The 19326-nt window shown below is 44.8% G+C and overlaps 1 protein-coding gene across 5 annotated transcripts in view; it reads right to left on the bottom strand.

Annotated features, from left to right (window-relative positions):
- The window catches only part of GPR161 (G protein-coupled receptor 161), a 58090-nt gene that overhangs the window by 23941 nt on the left and 14823 nt on the right, over positions 1-19326 (bottom strand). For 4 of the 5 annotated variants that reach the window (XM_016931941.4, XM_016931921.4, XM_016931932.4 and 1 more), the window contains exon 2: positions 1006-1423. The exons of the other annotated variant lie outside the window; for it this stretch is intronic. In XM_016931941.4, the coding sequence (XP_016787430.3) occupies positions 1006-1379 (374 nt within the window). In that variant the 5' untranslated portion in view covers positions 1380-1423. The remainder of the gene's footprint in view (positions 1-1005; positions 1424-19326) is intronic. 5 annotated transcript variants of the gene reach the window in all.

Here is a 19326-nt window from a genome sequence, read left to right as displayed (position 1 = left end):
CTTCATTGGTTCTGCCTCCCCGACGCAGCTACAAAGAGCTGCCAGATTCCAGCCTCAGGTCTAGGTGCAGTCTGTGCTCCCAGTGGACAGTTCCACTACCACTCATCGACTGAAAAACTGACAGTCTCAAAAAAGCCCAGGGACTTGTGTCACCCAGTGACAATATCCCTGGCTAGCCCCACTCTGTGTTTTCCCTAACCCCACTACTTACTCTCCTCCCCAATTCCTGGTAAATGACACAGACCTTGAATCTATCCTCCCTGTCCTCATGAAGCCCAACCTGTGCCTGTGATGAACGAAGTGGCCATTAGCAAAATTCTAATAAATGCACTCATTTGTGGGAAACTCGCTGCCAAAGCCCACAAGACTTGTACAACTAAATCTGACAGCATAATGCGGGACCCTGAAGAACCCGCGAGATGCTGCTTAGGAACATCAGCTGCGCCTGACCTCCCCGTGCATCAGCTACGTTGAGGGCGGGAGTAGCCGAGTTTCCAAATGCGCACACGGCCTCTCCCCGGTGTCACTGCCTGTATTCTCTGGCTGTCTTCCTTCCCCCTGCTCTCCTTTCAGTCCTGGACTGTGGGCAGTGAGGGTGTTTCCTGTTCGGGCTGCACTAGTCAACACCAAAGCAAGACAGAGCAGGGGTCACACTGGGAGAAAGAGAAGCAGAGTCAGAGGCCCTGGACCCAATGCTGCCCGGAACCGAAACCTGCCTTGGCTTCGGCTTCTTCATCTACAAACCAAGAATCAGAGGTTTCTACAATGTTTTATTTTAGGCGATGGAAGCTCTTTTTAAAATATAATATTGTATGTAACATCCACAGACAAAACGAGATGTGCTTTGGTTGAAGAGATGGCTCCAGAGGCAGAACCCCACCTGGTCATCCTCCCCCAGCAAGGGCCCCTGACACTCTCCAGGGAACTAAGGCAGTCAGAGGGACACTGCACCAGATGAGCGCCCGTCAGTAATCCCTCAATTCTCTAAGTCTGAGGCATGCTTACCGGTCGATGGCAATGACCCCAAGGGTTAGCATGCTGGCCGAGCTGATCAGCAGGTAGAGGAGGGCAGAGAAGTTGCACCACACTACACCAAAGATCCATTCCCTGCGGATGGAGCTCGTCACCACAAAAGGCAGCACCAACACGGACAGCAGGAAGTTGGACAGGGTCAGGCTGAAGACGAACTTGTTGCTGAGGGTGAGGAGGTAGGACTTCTTGTACAAGGTGACCACGATGACCAGGTTTCCCAGGCAGACAAAAATGGTGATGACAATGATGGCGATGAACTGGGTGATGATGACGCCCCCTTCGCCACCCTCCTCCTCAGTGAGATTACTCAGCTCCTTCCTGCAGCCGAGGGAGGAGTTGAGGCTCATGGTCAGTGCACCTCGGCGTGGGGTGGGCAGAGCATGCTGGACGACTGGAAAGATAAGGCAGGACCAGGGGACAGGAAAAGATTCATCAAATCACATCGTCTCCACCTTAGGGAAGAAAGGCTTAAAGGGGTTAAGTGCTACGCCTCAGATCACCCAGGTGGTACAGACTCTCAGCGGGTCTTCCCCACGTAAGCGCTACATAAGTGGGCCATTTTCTACAACCAACTATGTGTGAAATTCATTACATCCCCCTGACCAATTTCTTCCTCTGGTCTAACCCATCCTATCCATTTTCCCAAGGCCAGTGGTTCAAAACCTTTAATGTGCTGAAGAATCGTCTGAAGTGCCAGTTTAGAAAGCTGATCCTTGAGCTCCACCACTAGAGGTTCTGGGCGCAGAGATCACAGGCACAACCTAGGAATCTGCATTTTAAACAAGCAGGCTGGGGCAGGGGGCAGGGGGCTGTTACAAGTGGTCTATGGGAGACACTCTGCAGACTGCTGTGTTTAGACCCTGGCTACTCAGGGTGGGCCCTGAACCAGCAGGATCACCATCACCTGAGAGCTCACCAGAGAGGCAGAACCTCAGGCTCTGCATCTCCATCTCACGGAATCAAATCTGCATTTTAGCCCACCGCCAGTCAGTTTTGGTGCACATTACAGTTCGACCGTAAGATTCTCATGGGAATTGTTCTGAGCTCCCTAAGCAGGGATTAATCAGGTACAGTTTATATGGGGGCATCATTACTGTTCTCATCAGACACGGCGAGGGAGGGCAAGCACTAACTGTAAATGGGGAAGTAGAGGCACCATTTGAGGTCTTGGCCCACAGACATCACTGTCTATAAGGTGCAGTCCCTGCCCTCAGGAAACTGGCTTGGGATTTTGGCTAAAGCCGCAGGTTGACACATGTTAATGTTAAATCCTACAGACTAATGTTTCTCCAAAACTCTTCATATACTTCAGTTAGCCAAAAAACCCCACAGATCACTTTCCCCACCTGCTCTCATTCTCTGCACACAGAAGACACCAAAAAGAAAGGAAAGATCGCTTTCCACGATCAAGACAAAAACTCTGCTGCCTAAACTGCCTATACACAGCAGCGGGGCCATCCTCACAACCCTCGCGGTGGATCCCCTGCCTCTACTCAAACACTCTTTGGCCAGAGGGAGTGCATGGGTTAATAGGGCAGCCCTTCCCCTCACCAGCAGTCCTAAGTGCCAGAGAGAAAGTTTCCCTCATAGTGAGCTGTATAGTGGTTTCCAGACCTTTCACTAACTCAGCTTCCCTGCTTTGTATTTGCTCTCAGATGTCTATGACTCTCTTGATTTGCGGTCCCCAAAATTGAACACACCATTCTGGATGTATTTTGATAAGTGTCAGGTCCAAAGGGGCAATTTTCTCCATGATCAGAATAATCCCCTTCCACTATTCACTCTAAGAATACATTTTCTGGAGGCAGGGCGCAGAGTGGCTCACACCGGTAATCCCAGCACTTTGGGAGGCCCATGTGGGCAGATTGCTTGAGCTCAGGAGTTCGAGAGCAAGCCCGGGCAACGTGGCGAAACTGTCTCTACAGAAAAATACACAGAAAATTATCCGGGAATGGTCGTACATGCCTGTACTCCCAGCTACTTAGCGGGCTGAGGTGGGAGGACCCCTTAAGCCCAGAGGTCAAGGCTGCAGTGAGCTGTTTGTGTCACTGAGCTCCAGCCTGGGTGACAAAGCGAGATCCTGTCTCAAAACATTTTCTTGTAGCAACTAATTCTGTTGGGCTTATATAAGTGTGTGATTGACTAAACCCCAAAGTTTATACATACATGAATTTCTGTGAAGACAGATGTGCCTAATCTTGAACATGTGGAATTAACGTTTTTAAGCCTATGTACAAAACATTATTTCTACTAAATTTCCCTTTATGCATTTTGGCCCATATTTCCAGGCTGCTAAAGTATTCTGAATTTTGATTCAGTTATGTAACATATCAGTTACTCCAGCTTTGTGCTATGGAGATACTTTCTAGGTGTGCCTTCTATGTCTGTGTCTTTGTAAGGTTGTTTTTGGTTTTTGCCTTTAGTTGGCGAGTTCTGGGTTTGTTGACTCTAATAAGTAAATTATTAATTAACATCTCAAAGTTTCTAAATAAGCATATTACTGCACAAGGGACAACATGGTGATTAAGAAAATAGACTTTGCATGTAACAAGCCTACACATGTACCCCCAAATCTAAAATAAAAGTTGAAATTATAAAAAAAGAAAGAAAATAGAGCTTGAATCATTAGACAAATGAAATGAAGAGAGGAAATGTTTCTAGCTTATATCACAGATAAAAAGCTCATCATCCTCATCTGTAAAGAACTAGTTAAAAAAAAATCAAGAGAAAAAAAACAGATGAAAACCCAGAATAAAAAAGTGGCCGTAAGACTATTATGGTTTGAATGCCTGTACCTTCTGAAACTCACGTTGAAACTTAACCTCCAATAGGCAACATGGAGAAGTGGAGCCTTTCTAAGAGGTGACTGGGTGATGAGGGCTCTGCTCTCGTGAATGGAATAACGCATTCATGGATTGATGGGTTATCACACAGTGGGACTGGTGGCTTTATAGGAAGAGGAAGAGAGACCTGAGCTAGCACTCAGCCCCCATCCATGTGACGCCCTGTGCCACCTGGGGATTCTGCAGCGTCCCCACCAACAAGAAGGCCCTCACCAGAGGCAGCCCCTCAACCTTGGATATTTTAGCCTCCATCACTGTAAGAAATAAATTCCTTTTCTTTATAAATTACCCAGTTTCAGGTATTTTGTTATAAGCAACAGAAAATGGACAAAGACAAAGACCTAAACACAGAGTTCACAGAAAGATATGCCCATGGTACTCAAACACTGAAACAATGCCCAATTTCACTGAAAATAAGAGAAATCCATGTTAAAACTACACTGAGATGCCATTTCTTTCTTTTTAGACCAGGAAATTCCAAAGGTTGGCAGCACTCTCTGCAGGCAAGGCACTGGGGAAACAGGCACTCTCCTACACTTCCAGTAAATGCAAATGGCAGAACCCTAGGGAGAGGAATTGGGCAAAGGTAAAAATACTAAGTGTATGCACCCTGTCTTAGTCTGTTTGCATGGCTATAAAGGAATAACTGAGGCTGGGTAACTTATAAAGAAAAGATGTTTATTTAGCTCATGGTTCTGCAGGCTGTACAATTATGGTGCAGCATCTGTCTCTGGTGAGGGCTTCAAGCTGCCTCCACTCATGGCTGAAAACAAAGGGGAGCCAGTGTGTGCAGATCACATAAGGAGCGGGGAGCCAAGAGAGGAAAGGAGGTACCAGGCTCTTTTCAACAACCCATTCTAGTGGGAACTAAGAGTTAGAACTCACTCACTCCCACAAGAATGGCACCATGCTGTCCTCCGTGAGGGATCTGCCCCACAACAAAAACACCTCCCACCAGGCCCCACCTCCAACACTGGGATCAAATGTCAACATGAGACTTGGCGGGGCCCCCCAAAACCATATCCAAACCATTGCACACCCTTGGCCCAGCAACTCCATATCTAAGCATCTACCCTGAAGATACAAATTCACAATATGAAATAACAGGTGGACAAGGTTATTTTATCCACTGAGGCCCTAGTTGTAAAAAAAAAAAACAAAAAAAACTGGAAATAAGTGAGAAAGAAGTTGAAATGAGAATATATATACACACAAATATACATAAATATGTTTATTTAAAAAGAAATATAGGAAAGATACATCAGAAATTAAGAGAGAGAGAAGTAAATTTCTCTATTTCTTTATAGTTTTGATTTCTGAACCATGTAAATATTTTACACACTAAAAATTTTAAATAAAAAATGTTATAAAAAGTAAACATAAACTTGACTGTAGACAGAAAAAAAGGCTAATGTAAATCAGATTGATGATATAACCATAAAGAGAAAAAAATTAAGTTTACTAAGTTTACTTAGTAGGTTAGATGCTGGTAATGGCATTGCAATTTTATACCTATTGGACTGTAGGGCAATTGTGTATAAATGCTTTTGTTTGAACTATAACCACGCTTATGTTGGGAACCAAGTATTTTACTGGGGGAGATAAAAGATACAAATTACAGAATGGGGGGAGGTGAGAAAACATCTTGTGTTAGATTGGTGATTGGACGTATCAGTATGAACTCACTATTCAAGCATAAATATAAGAATTAGTCTGAAGAAATTCCCCAAAATGCAGTCAGAAAGATTAAGAAATTGAAAATATAAAAGGTAAATGAAAACATGACTAGGAAGCACTTCATAAGGTATAATGACTTTATCCAAGCAAAGTATAGCGTTGTTCACTTACTATGGGAGTCTCCTCTGGCAACATGGTGGATGTCACTGATGTGAACATGTTTCTTATTTCAAATGCACAGAAAAGCTGGATTAAATATAACCCCAAATTAAATTTTTTTTAAAAAGTCAAACTTGAAAAAAGAAAGAAACCTACAGGTAACAGAGAAAAAACTAAAAGGCAGAATATTAACCTCACACCTGTAACCAGAGGGTATTAGATCTATTATAGTTTAAGTCCCCTAGGGCAGAGGTTTTTAGGTGGCAGAATGACTTTGGGCCCTACAAGGCAGAGAACTGGACCCAACATCCTACATAAAGAGTAGGTTCTAGAAGGGATTTCTCCTTCATGGAAAAGGGATTAGAAAGCTCCTCCCACTGGCATAGGAAAGTGGCAAAAATATAGTCACTTAACTTGAGGCTCTGGGCAGGGTACCAACATTTTTTTCCATGAGAAATGAAACATTAAGACATGCTAATGAGGGTTCTAAATTTATACATTCCAGCCAGGTGCAGTGGCTGATGCCTGTAATCCCAGCACTTTGGGAGGCCGAGGCGGATAGATCACCTGAAGTCAGGAGTTCAAGACCGGCTTGGTCAACATGGTGAAACCCTGTTTCTACTAAAAATACAAAAATTAGCCAGGCATGGTGGCACACACCTGTAGTCCCAGCTACTGGAGAGGCCGAGGCGGAGAATTGCTTGAACCTGGGAGGCAGAGGTTGCAATGAACCAAGATCGCACCACTGCACTCCAGCCTGGGCAACAGAGTGAGGCTCCATCTCAAAACAAAACAAACAAACAAAACTAAATGTATACATTTTGCATGCTACAGAAATCCAAGTTAATAAACCCATGTAAAAATTAATGCTGGCAGAAGTAAATCAAAATAGCTTTATAAGGAATTTCTACACTCACAATACAAACAAGAAAATACCTGATGAAAGTGAGCACATAGCATTCACCATGAGGGACAGTCAACAACCACAGCAACAAAATAGGAGAACTGACTTCCAAAAACTTGAATTAATAGAAAAAATATGGTGGCCAGGCACAGTGGCTCACGCCTGTAACCCCAACACTCTGGGAGGCCGAAGCAGGTGGATGGCTTGAGCTCAGGAGTTCGAGACCACCCAGGGAAATGTGGTGAAACCTCATCTCTACAGAAAATTAGCCAGGCTTGGTGGTGTGTGCCTGTAGTCCCAGCTACTTGGGAGGCTGAGGTTGGAGAATAATTACCAGAGCCCAGGAGGTTGAGGCTGCAGTGAGCCATGATCACACCACTGAACTCCAGCCTAGACGACAGAGTGAGACCCTGTCAACATTAAAAAACAAACAAACAAACAAACAAAACAGAAAGAAAGGAAAGAAAAGAAAAGGAAAGAAAAGAAAGAGACAATAAAACCAATACAAGTAAAAGCTTTTAAAAAGAAAAGAAGCCGGGCGTGGTGACTCACTCCTGTAATCCCAGCACTTTGGGAGGCTGAGGTGGGTGGATCACCTGAAGTCAGGAGTTCGAGATCAGCCTGCCCAACACGGTGAAACCCCGTCTCTACTAAACATACAAAAATTGTCTGGGTGTGGTGGCGGGCACCTGTAATCCCAGCTACTCAGGAGACTGAGGCAGGAGAATTGCTTAAACCCAAGAGGCAGAGGTTGCAGTCAGCTGAGATCATGCCATTGCACTCCAGCCTGGGAGACAAGAGCAAAACTCCATCTCAAAAAAAAAAAAGGGAAAAGAACTAGAAACCACAATGAAAGACAAACGAATGGGTATGTTAAACAGCAGATTTAGCTAAAAAGAAAGATGATTAACTGAAAGATGGTTCCTAGAAGAAACGTCCGAGGAAATTAATCAGAATGCAGTCAGAAAAATTAAGAAATTGAAATGATGTAATAAAAGTCAAAATACAGGAAGAATGGGCTAAAAAAATCCAACGTATGTCCAATAGAAGGGCAGCAGGCGAGGTTAGAGAGAATTAAAGGAGTAGACACTGTTGGCTACCTACCCAGCAACCATTCTCAGTTTTTTCTTAACTAGCAGACCTCTGACTTTGTCTGGTGTCCAACCCTCCTCCAAGCACCTCAGAGAAGCCTGATCTTATCCCTAGTTCTGGGATACAGATCCTGATTGGTCTAAACTAATCACTATGTTCCCTTTCTTCTTGCAGTTCTGGCAGTCGCCACCTGTAGTTAGGCAGGAGGAAAAGTCTTTGATGAGGGGAAGGGGGAAGATTTTTGGGTAAAGCTGCTTTGATCTCACAAAGACACAAGGAAGATAAATCTCCCTAATGACCCTAGTGGCAAAGACAGAAAGGGAGCCTGGAGCTGTGGCAGTCGTCTTGAGACCATTAGGGATGCGAAGCCAACATGCTGAGCATGGCTGAAAAGAAAGGCTGATCCTTGGGCTAATAAATTAATAAATCCTGAAGTCACCTTTCTCCTGGCTTTTGTTATGTGAAGTAATACATTTTTAAAAACTGTTTTTAAAGCTATTTTGAGTTGGGTTTCTGTTGCTTGAGTCAAACATATCCAATCTACTAGGGTTAACAAGAATTTAGTGGTATGATTGAACATTTTCTAGGATTAAAGAAATATCCTCAAATTGAAAGAGCATATCAAGTTCTGAAAATAATTTTTTAAAAGCCTGTATCAAGACACATCATAATAAAAAATGAAAACACCAACATACAGAGAAATGGAAAAAACAATTTCACCTATAGAGTAACAGTGAGATAAATAGTAGACTCTTCAACAGAAAAAAAAAAAAAAAAAAAAGAGGCCAGAAAACAATGGAATAATATCTAAGGAAAGGAACCTTTGCCCTAAAGTTCTATAATATTCAAGAGCAGGTGAATATACTTTTGGGGTGAACAAAACCTGAATGGTTACTAATGACAACTCTTGAGTGATCTGCTTACAAATACATTTCATGAAGAAGAAAACAATCCAGAGATAAGAGGTAGGGTACAAGAATCAACTGTTAGAAAAAAATTTGGGACCAGGCGTGGTGGCTCACGCCTGTAATCCCAGCACTTTGGGAGGCCGGGGCAGGCAGATCATGAAGTGAGGAGATTGAGACAATCCTGGCTAACACAGTGAAACCTCGTCTCTACTAAAAATACAAAAAATTAGCCAGGCGTGGTGGTGGGCGCCTGTAGTCCCAGCTACTCGGGAGGCTGAGGCAGGAGAATGGCATGAACCCGGGAGGTGGAGCTTGCAGTGAGCCGAGATCACGCCACTACACTCCAGCCTGGGCGATGAAGTGAGACTCCGTCTCAAAAAAAAAAGAAAAAGAAAAAGAAAAAAATTTGGTAAATACGTAGATTAATCTAAGTAGGAACAATAAAAAATAAAATTTAGGCCTGGCGCAGTGGCTCATGCCTGTAATTCCAGCACTTTGTGGGCTGAGGTGGGCGGATCACTTGAGGTTGGGAGTTCGGGACCAGCCTGGCTAACATGGTGAAACTCCATCTCTACGAAAAATACAAAAATTAACCAGGAGTGGTGGCGGGTGCCTGTAATCCCAGGTACTCAGGAGGCTGAGGCAGGAGAATCACTGGAACCCAGGAGGCAGAGGTTGCAGTGAGCTGAGATCGCACCACTGCACTCCAGTCTGGGTGACAGAGCAAGACTCCATCTTAGCAAGCACACCAGTGACCTGCGAATCAGAGAGCCCAGAGTTGGCTTGCAGTCTTTAAGGCCTTCTGGTCCAATATTCCCCAGGAGACAGAGGAGGAATGTGGACCTAAGAGCTGCCCACCCAGTGAAATCCAAAATCCCAGTCTCTGCCAGGAGGTCTGGAGTAGCGAAGGCACAAGCCCCAGCAAATCCCTCAGGGTGTTATCTTTAAAGAACAAGAGAAGTGGTTTGGAATGCCCCAGCCAGAGGAGGCTTCCTGGCGGGCAGCCAGCTTACCCAGGGCCCAACAAGCCAGGGCCCATTGAATGGAAACAAGCTCAAGTGTGACTCACATTTCCACTCTCTGGGGCTGTTCTGCTGCTAGACACAAAGGTGCTTCAGAACTCCCACACTCACTACATCTTGCCCTGGCCAAGTAAATCACCTCGCACTGCTTCTCCGAGAAACATCTAGACAAAGGTTTTAATAAACCTATCAGAAATTATCCCTGAGAAAGACAGCTGTCCCTCTCAGACAGGTCATCAGGGAAAGTTGATCACTAACTCATCCTTGCCACCACAGCTCAACGTATTGTGGTCACTCCTCTTTTGGAATTGTCTTCAGTCTTCTTGTGCATTTCCAGAAATAGTAAATTGTCTGCTGGATTAGACCACTGGCAACGGCTTCAGGTCATTCAAAGCCAAATCTTATCACTCAAGTCAGTAATTAATACCATTTTGTAATCAGTCCAAGTGCCCATCAATGATAGACTGGATAAAGAAAATGTGGTACATATGCACCATGGAATATTATGTACACATAAAAAAGAACGAGATCATATTCTTTGTAGGGACAAGGATGGAGCTGGAGGCTGTTATCCTTAACAAACTAATGCAGAAACAGAAAACCAAATATCACATGTTCTCACCTATTAGTGGAAGCTAAATGATGAGAACACAAAGAGAGGAACAACAGGCACTAAGGCCTACTTGAGAGTGGAGGGTGGGAGGAGGGAGAGGAGCAGAAAAAATAACTATTAGGTACTAGGCTTAGTACCTGGGTGACAAAATAATTGTACAACAAACCCCAGTGACATGAGTTTACCTATATAACAAACCTGCACATGTACCACTGAACTTAAACATTAAAAAACAAAAATAAAAAATAAGGCAATACTAAGGTATTGAGACAGGTATCTGTTGTGTTTTATACACTGCTTTGCATGGTAATATCCAAGAAATAATTCCAGAAATGCCTTGAGCTTCAAGGACAGAATTACTACATCATAAGACTAGGTTCTTTCTATTATTTAATTGTGTAAATCTGGGTTATTTTGTGGTCTCATATTTTTACCTAAAACTCTTTCATTTTGATTGACTTAAGGTGGAAATTTCTCCCTGATCATATTGCTGTTGCTCTGCACTTGTCAGAAAGACTGTGTGGCCTGGTGGTTAAGAGCACAGATGCCAGCCAGGTGCTGTGGCTCACACCTATAATCCCAGCACTTTAAGAGGCCGAGGTGGGTGGATCATGAGGTCAGGAGTTCAAGACCAACCTGGCCAACATGGTGAAACCCTCTCTCTACTAAAAATACAAAAATTAGCCAGGTGTAGTGACACATACCTGTAATCCCAGCTATTCAGGAGGCTGAGGCAGGAGAATTGCTTGAACCCAGGAGCTGAGATCGCGCCATCTGCCTAAGCAACAGAGTGAGACTCTGTCTCAAAAAAAAAAAAAAAAAAAGGCACAGATGCTGAAGCCAACTGTCTGGGTTTGAAGCCCAGCCCATCCACTTTTTAGCTACATACGCCTAAGTAAAAGGGTTGCCTTCTGTGTCCTTGTCTGTAAAATGAGTATCATCTTCCTCTTAAGAGTTATTGTGAGCACTGAGTTCATTTGTATAAAGTGCCTGGAGCAGCATCTGGTGCACAGTAACACTTCACTGCAAGCCAGTGTTACCATTTGAAGAGTTTAACCTGATTTTACTTTGGGAAATGACCCTTCATTTATTTCTGGCCTACCCTTTTTAAATTTTTAGGCCATGTGATTTGGGTGAAGCCATCATCACTTGCAGCTTTAGGGGTCAGCTCTTGATCTCGGGTGGGCTAGAGAGTCTCACTGATGGGGCTAGGGATGCTCACATGACCCTAGGTCCGGGATTTTGGCTGGAAGCGTTGGAGGACAGGCTAGCTTACCACAGGGCTGGCAGTGTGACAAAATACGAACCCAGGGTTGTAGCAGCTGGCCGTCTTTAACACTACATGGGAGGAGCTTACCAGCAAATAAAGCAGAGGATGAGAGCACAGGGCAAAGGGGTGGATAGGTGGGGAGGACACAGGTGAATTCATCCACAAATGCTGATGAAAGGACTTGAGATTCTGAATCTTCTTCTAGTTACATAAGACAGTCACTTTTTTCCTTCCCTCACACTAATTTTGCTGGGTTTCTATCACTTGCAACTCACAGAATCCTAATATTCTGATATATCATGATCTATATAACACATGTCAAGACTCCACCTCTTTGGACACTGGTACCAGAAGCCTTCCCTTTGTCAAGTTTAGGCCAACTCAAGCACAGCTGTGCCTGCCTCAGCCTCCTCCTTGTCCTCCTCTTTTTGCCATGGGCTCCTGGGCCCTAGGAAGTAGACTCTCCTCATATGGAAGCATTAAGAAGCTCTTCACCCCCAGAGTGTGCCCCTTTAGGATCAGAAGATCTATGTCCCAGTTCACAAGCCACAGCAAGGAAAGTGAGACCTCCCCCACCTCCATAATACCCCTCATTTATGAGGACATCCTCAGGGACAGCCTGAGAGCCTGCAAATCACAGGCCCGGGGTTACTGGCGGGGTGTGGTGGTCAGAAGGAGGCAGGTCCTGACGCCTCTCTAATGAGGGTCCCCGGGATAGGACAAGACACACCTGTCCTCTCCAGAATTCTGCTCCAGAGAAAAAAAAAATTTTTTTTTTTGAGACGGAGTCTTGCACTGTCGCCCAGGCTGGAGTGCAGTGGCACGATCTCAGCTCACTGCAAGCTCCACCTCCCAGGTTCACGCTATTCTCCTGCCTCAGCCTCCCGAGCAGCTGAGACTACAGGCGCCCGCCACCACGCCCGGCTAATTTTTTTTGTATTTTTAGTAAAGACGGGGTTTCACTGTGTTAGCCAGGATGGTCTCAATCTCCTGACCTCGTGATCCGCCCACCTCGGCCTCCCAAAGTGCTGGGATTATAGGCGTGAGCCACCACGCCCAGCCTGAAAATAGTTTCTTTTATCATAAAAGTCTCTTCTGATATCCTTAAATCTGCCTGAGTGAGGCAGTGTTTCATTTCCTCCTCCACAGGCTCCTTTAGAGCAGAATGCACCACTCCATTGTCCACTCTGTGAATCCCACTATCAATTCTTACGAAGAGCTGACCAGCCTGCAGCGCTGGGACTTCCAGCTGCCCTCTTCTAAAGAAATCACGTGCAAACAGGTAGGTACATAAGCTGTTCAAATAAATAATCCTCCAGGTGAGGAAAATTCCTAAACACCACTTCCAACAAGTCCAGGTGAAATCACCCTGCTGCTCATCTGGCCATACTCTCAGGGCCCCTTTATCTCAGCACCTCAAAGCACTTTACACACATCAGTCACTAACTGGGGCGGGGTGTGTGGTGGGGGTAGGGTTGGGAAGAAGGTTCTAATAACCACCCTGTAACTGAGATAAAGAAAGGGAACCCTACTCTCATCCCAACCACAAACCAGGCCACACAGCTCGTTGAGAGGCAGAAAGAGATCACGGGCTCCCTGGGTGTCCACACCTATGTGTAAACAGCCAGGTGCAAAGGCTCCCTCCTGCCCTCCCTTCATCCTTCCCTGGCACTCACCTGAAAGTTGCCCCATAGATGGCAGGCACAAGGCGTGGCCTCTGAAACCCCAGGGGCGTGTACCCACCCAGCCAACGCAGAGTCTGTTGCAATGCACAGTGCTTTGGCCCTCTCCCCATCAGGGCACCACAAATCTAGCAAAGTCTTTGTTCAAAACCTCTCACTTAGCAAGTGCAGCAGGTCTGAGCTCTGATCTGCTTGGGAAAATGTACCAGGGAAAGGCAAAGAAGCTAGAGTCAGAACCCCAGATGGCCTATGGACTTCTGAATTCTGAATTCGCCAATGGCAGAGACCTGGCTTTGGTGCTCTTCACACATACATGATCAACTTGAGCACCTCATTGCCCTTCACAACATCCTTCTGCAAATGCCACTGGGTTTGGGGTTCCTCTCCAGCTTCTGCAGCTGACTGCAACCCTCTCCACAAGGGCATCAGCAGCGAGTCTATCAAATACTGTTCCAAATCCAAGCTCTTGGATTCTGGGTATAGATATTCCCAAGGCTCAATCCTTAATCCATTCCGTTCTTCCTATTAGATTCCTTGAGAATTTTATCATTTCCAGAGTATTGCTTAATTATTATTAATTAATATGACAGTATTTGCAAAACACAGTGCAATATATGACATACTATTACACACATCATCTCATTTGATTTTCTGAATAACTTTTACGGTAGGGATGACTTCTCCCCCTTTTTAAAGAGGCAGCATGACATAATGGTTAAGAGCATGAGCTCTGGAACTAGAAAGCCTGGGTTCCAAATCCCAGCTCTGCTACTTACTGCCTCTGTGGCCTTGACATGTTACTTAATCCCTCCCTGCATCAGTCTCCCCATCTGTAAAACAGGGATAATAGGAGTATCTACCTCATAGGGTTGGTGGTAGGAGTCAATGAATTAATATTTGTACTGTGCTTAGAACAGTGCTTAGTGCTACGTGTTTGTTAAATAAAATGGGGAAACTGAGGCTCAGAAAGGTTAAGTGACTAGTTCAAGAGAACAGTAGGTATTAGCCCTACAACTTGGTCATGTGCCTGTGAGTCTATTGTTTATCTTCAATCCATCCATTCACCACAGCAGATGAGATGCTACAAGGTCGAGCCTCACTGTGTTGCAGACTCCTCACCACCAACCCCTTCCCAGGCCCTCTGCTGCAGCCAGCTGTGCCGCACTCTCCCATTTCCACTCTGCTTTTGCTTATTTGAAAGACTCTCCCTGTTTGTGGAATGAATGAAGATGTAGTAAGTATAAAGCATTTTATTGACCTATGGGGCTAATAATTTTATTTAAAAACAGAAACAAACAGACAAATAAGTGGGGTAGAGAAGAGATTGAGGCTCAGAAACCACACAGACAATATATCAAGTCACAGATGACCCTGGATTTGGCAGTGATTTCTTATAGTTGACACCAAAGGCACAAGCAACAGAAAACAAAATAGACAAAATAGACTTCATGAAAATTTTAAAATTTTGTGAATCCAAAGACACTATCAACAGAGTGAAAAGACGACAACCCACAGATTGGGTGAAAATATTTGCAAATTATATATCTGATAAAGGATAAATATCCAGAACATACAGAGGACTCCTAAAACTCAACAAGAAAAACACAAACAATCCAATTCAAAAACAAGTGAAGAGTTACATTAGGTGAAGCAACTCAGACACAGAATAACAAACACCACATAAGTGGGCACTAAAGAATGTATACACAGGGACATAGAGTATAGAAGTGGTGTAGAGTGGTAGACAATGGAGACTCACGAGGGTGAGGGTTAGGAAGGGGAGTGGATGAGGAGAAACAACTTAATGGGTACAATGTACGTTACTCCAGTGATGGATACGCTAAAAGCCCTGACTTCACCACTGTGCAATATATTCATGTAACAAAACTGCACTTGTACCCCTTAAATCTATACACATAAAAAAAATTTCTACTTGAGAGGCCCGAGGCAGGAGAATCGCTTGAACCCAGGAGGTGGCGGCTGCAGTGAGCCGAGATCGTGCCATTGCACTCCAGCCTGAGCAACAAGAATGAAACTCTGTCTCAAAAACAAAAAAAAAGTGTTAATAAAAGTTTTTAAATAGACAAAGGACTTGAATAGACATTTTTCCAAAGAAGACGAGCAAATGGCCAATAAACACATGAAAAGATGCTCAACATCACTAATGATTTAGGTAAATGCAAATCAAAACCACAGTGAGATATCCAGGATGGCTACTATCAAAAAGAAAAGAAAAGAAAAAAAGCAAATGGTGAGGATGCAAAGAAATTGCAACCCTTTTACGCTGTTGGCAGGGACGTAAAATGGTACAGCCACTGTGGAGAATAGTATGGCAGTTCCTCAAAAAATTAAACACAGAATTACCATATGATCCAGCAATTCTATTTCTGTGTATATACCAAAAAGAACTGAAAGCAAGGTCTCAAAGAGATATTTGCACACCAATATTCACAGCAGCATTATTCACCATAGCTAAAATGTAGAAGCAACCCAAATCTCCATCAAGGGCTGAATGGATAAGCAAACTGTAGTGTGTGTGTGTGTGTATACATATATATATATATATATATATACATACATACATACATATTATTCAGCCTTAGAAAAGGAAGGAAATTCTGACATTTGCTGTAATATGGATGAAGCTTGGGGACATATGCTAAGTAAAATATGCCAGTCACAAAAAGACAACTATTTTATGATTCTACTTACATGAGGTACCTACAGTAGTCAAAATCAGAAAGACAAAGTAGAACGGTGGTTGCCAGGAGCTGGATGGAGGGCAGAATGGGGAGTTATAGTTTAATGGGAATAGGGTTTCTACAAGCTAGAGACTTCTGCAGATGGATGGTGGTGATGGCTGCACGACAATATGAATGTACTTAATACCACTCAACTGTGCACTTAAAAATGGTTAAGATGGTAATATTTCTTGGCTCTGTGTCCCCACCCAAATCTTATCTCGAATTGTAATCCCCACATGTCAAGGAGGGACGTGCTGGGAGGTGATCAGATCACGGGGGTGGTTTCCCCATGCTGTTCTCATGATAGTGAGGGAGTTCTCACATTGTTTCAGTGGGTGCAAGCCCCAAGCCGTGGCAGCTTCCACGTAGTATTGGGCCTGCAGGTACACAGAAGACAAGAGATGAGCATTGGGATCCTCTACCTAGATGTCAGAGGATGTATGGAAATGCCTGAATGTCCAGGCAGAAGTCTGCTGCAGGGGCAGAGCCCTCATGAAGAAACTCTCCTAGAGCAGTGCAGAAGGGAAATGTGGGGTTGGAGCCCCCACACACTAGGGGCACTGCCTAGTGAAGATGTGTGAAGAGGACCACCATCCTCCAGACCCCAGAAAGATAGATCCACTGACAACTGGCACCATGCACCTGGAAAAGCCGCAGGCACTCAACACCAGCCCATGAAAGCAGCCACAGAGGCTGTACCCTGAAGAGCCACAGAGGTGGAGCTGCCCAAGGCTATGGGAGCCCACCCCTTGCATCAGCATGCCCTGGATGTCAGACATAGAGTCAAAGGAGATTTTGGAGCTTTAAGATTTAATGACTGCCCAGCTGGGTTTCAGACTTGCATGGGGTCTGTGGTCCCTTTGTTTTGGCCAATTTCTCCCATTTGGAACGGGAACATTTACCCAATGCCTGTACCCCCATTGTATTTTGGAAGTAACTAACTTGCTTTTGATTTTACAGGCTCATAGGCAGAAGGGACTTGCCTTGTCTTACGTGAGACTTTGGACTTGGACTTTTTGGTTAATGCTGGAATAAGTTAAGACCATGGGGGACTGTTGGGAAGGGATAATTGGTTTTGAAATGTGAAAAGGACATTAGATTTGGGAGGGGCCGGGGGAAGAATGATATGGTTTGGCTCTGTGTCCCCACCCAAATCTCATCTCGAATCGTAATCCCCACATGTCGAGAGAGGGACCTGGTGGGAGGCGATTGGATCATGGAGGCGATTTCCCTCATGCTGTTCTCGTGATAGTGGGGGAGTTCTCAGGAGATCTGATGGTTTTAAAAGTGGCAGTTTCCCCTAAGTGCTCACTCTCTCCTGCTGCCTTGTGAAGAAGGTATTCGCTTCTACTTTGCCTTCTGCCATAATTATAAGTTTCCTGAGGACTCCCCAGCATGCAGAACTGTGATTCAATTAAACCTCTTTCCTTTATAAATTACCCAGTCTCAGGTATTTCTTTATAGTAGTGTGAAAATGAACTAATACAGATGGTAAACTTTATGTTATGTGTATTTTACCATAATTTAAAAATTTTGGAAAAAAAACATATCTAGGCATCTTCTGTTTAACTTCTCTGTCCAAAGGGATTGGATGAAGGAAGCCAGCTATTTCCACAGCTTCTCACCCATTGTTAGAGATGAGAAGATCCTTAGAAAACATCTAGTCTAACCTCCTACTGTAGCAGATGAGGAAACTAAGACTTTGTCTGGCATTAATTATTGCTCTCAAGGGACTAATACAGCAGTGACTTCCAAGGCTGAACCCACTAAATAAAACCATTAATCATGCTGCACCCACCCCAGCAAGTGGAACAACTCCCCAGGTGACATGGTAAAACAGAATTCTACTTTTTGTGAATCAACCCCCTCTGCAGTTTTTGTTGCGGCATGTAGGAAAATGTGAAGCACATAATCCTAAGTAAAGCTGGGCTCTCAACCATAGACTGTCGGTGAATTTTTTAAAAGGGCAACTGGCCTCTCTCCCAGTTCTCCATCTCCTATATTAAAAGCTGTCTTCACCCCTTCATGTTTCCCAGTCAGCACAGACAGTGGAGGTCAACGTCAGCCTCCTAGAAAATCCACAAGCAACTAGCAGGACTCATGATGAAGACAGCTCACTCAGGGGAGAGTCTCAGGCCCCAAGAGTTAAGTGCTTCAGGAATAGAGAAGAAAAAACAGCTGGGGGTCCACACAGCTTTCTGTGACAGCTTTAGCAACCTGAAGATTGAGCAAGTCCTCATAGAAATCACTGTTTCAGCTGCACATTAGGCAGGGATTTTTCCTCTGGCAGCCCGCCGGCTGCCCCAGCCTCAACCACGTCATTCCCTCCGTGGGAGAGGGCAGAAATTCCAGCCCTTCCAGAGCAGGCTTGAGGAAGCCTCCACAGACACTGGCTCATGGCCATCCTGCCTGGAACTGGGCTCCCAGCAAATCCCTAAGGTGAAGCTGGGTCACAAAAGATCAGAACTACCCATGGCTGTTCCAAGTCTGTTTGGCGCTGCTGCCAGAAGTGGCTGTGGTGCTTCAATAGGCAACTGTGCCAGGAGCCCATGCTCAGATGGAGAGAAGCCAGTGCCACTCCCTGGAGCTCCAGACTCCTACCTCCGACCAAAATCTCCACCTGCATGTCACAGGTATTGCAAGACTGTGTCCAAAACCAGATTTTGAGTCTTTCACCTCTCAAGCTGCTCTTCCTGTGTTCCTCCTCATTCCACGCGTGCCATCCCATCCTTCCAGTTGTGCAGGCCCTAGACTACGGAGTCACTCCTGGCTCCTCATTCTCTTATGTCCTGGACTTAGTCCATTAGCAAATCTATTGGCTCTAGGTTTGAAAAGTATCCAGAATTCACCTATGTCTTACTATTCTCTGCTACCACCACTCTGGTCCAGGCTACATTATATCTTCTCTGGATTATTAAAATAGCTTCCCACGAATCTACCTGCTTCCACCCTTCCCCTTTTCTCAAAACAGCAACCACAGTGAGCCTGTTAAAACAGACATCAAAACAAGTCACGGCTTCCCTCAAAACCGTAAAAAGATTCCCATGTCACACAGAGCAAGCCCAAAGTTGTTACCTCGACCTGCAGCTCCCTCCAGGGCCTGGCTCTCCATTACCGCTCCAATCTCTTAATAAAAATTACCTTTGATTCTTTCTACTCCAACGCACTAGCCTCCTCACTATTTCTGAAACCCATCAAGCATGCTTCCAGCTCAGGGGCTTTGCACTTGCTGTTTCGTATGCCCAGAATGCCCTTTCCCTTAACTCACCTTTTCAGCAGAGCCTTCCCCAGCCATACTATGTAACACTTCATACCCCCTCCAACACTTCCTGGCCCCATCCCCTTCTTTACTTTTTGTCCTTAGCACATGTGTGTGTTCT

The sequence above is a fragment of the Pan troglodytes genome, chromosome 1 (genome assembly GCF_028858775.2).
Source record: "Pan troglodytes isolate AG18354 chromosome 1, NHGRI_mPanTro3-v2.0_pri, whole genome shotgun sequence".
In the NCBI taxonomy this organism is placed as follows: Eukaryota; Metazoa; Chordata; class Mammalia; order Primates; family Hominidae; genus Pan; species Pan troglodytes.
The sequence above is the reverse complement of the archived record's forward strand: the minus strand, read 5'-3'. Positions and strand labels throughout refer to the sequence as shown.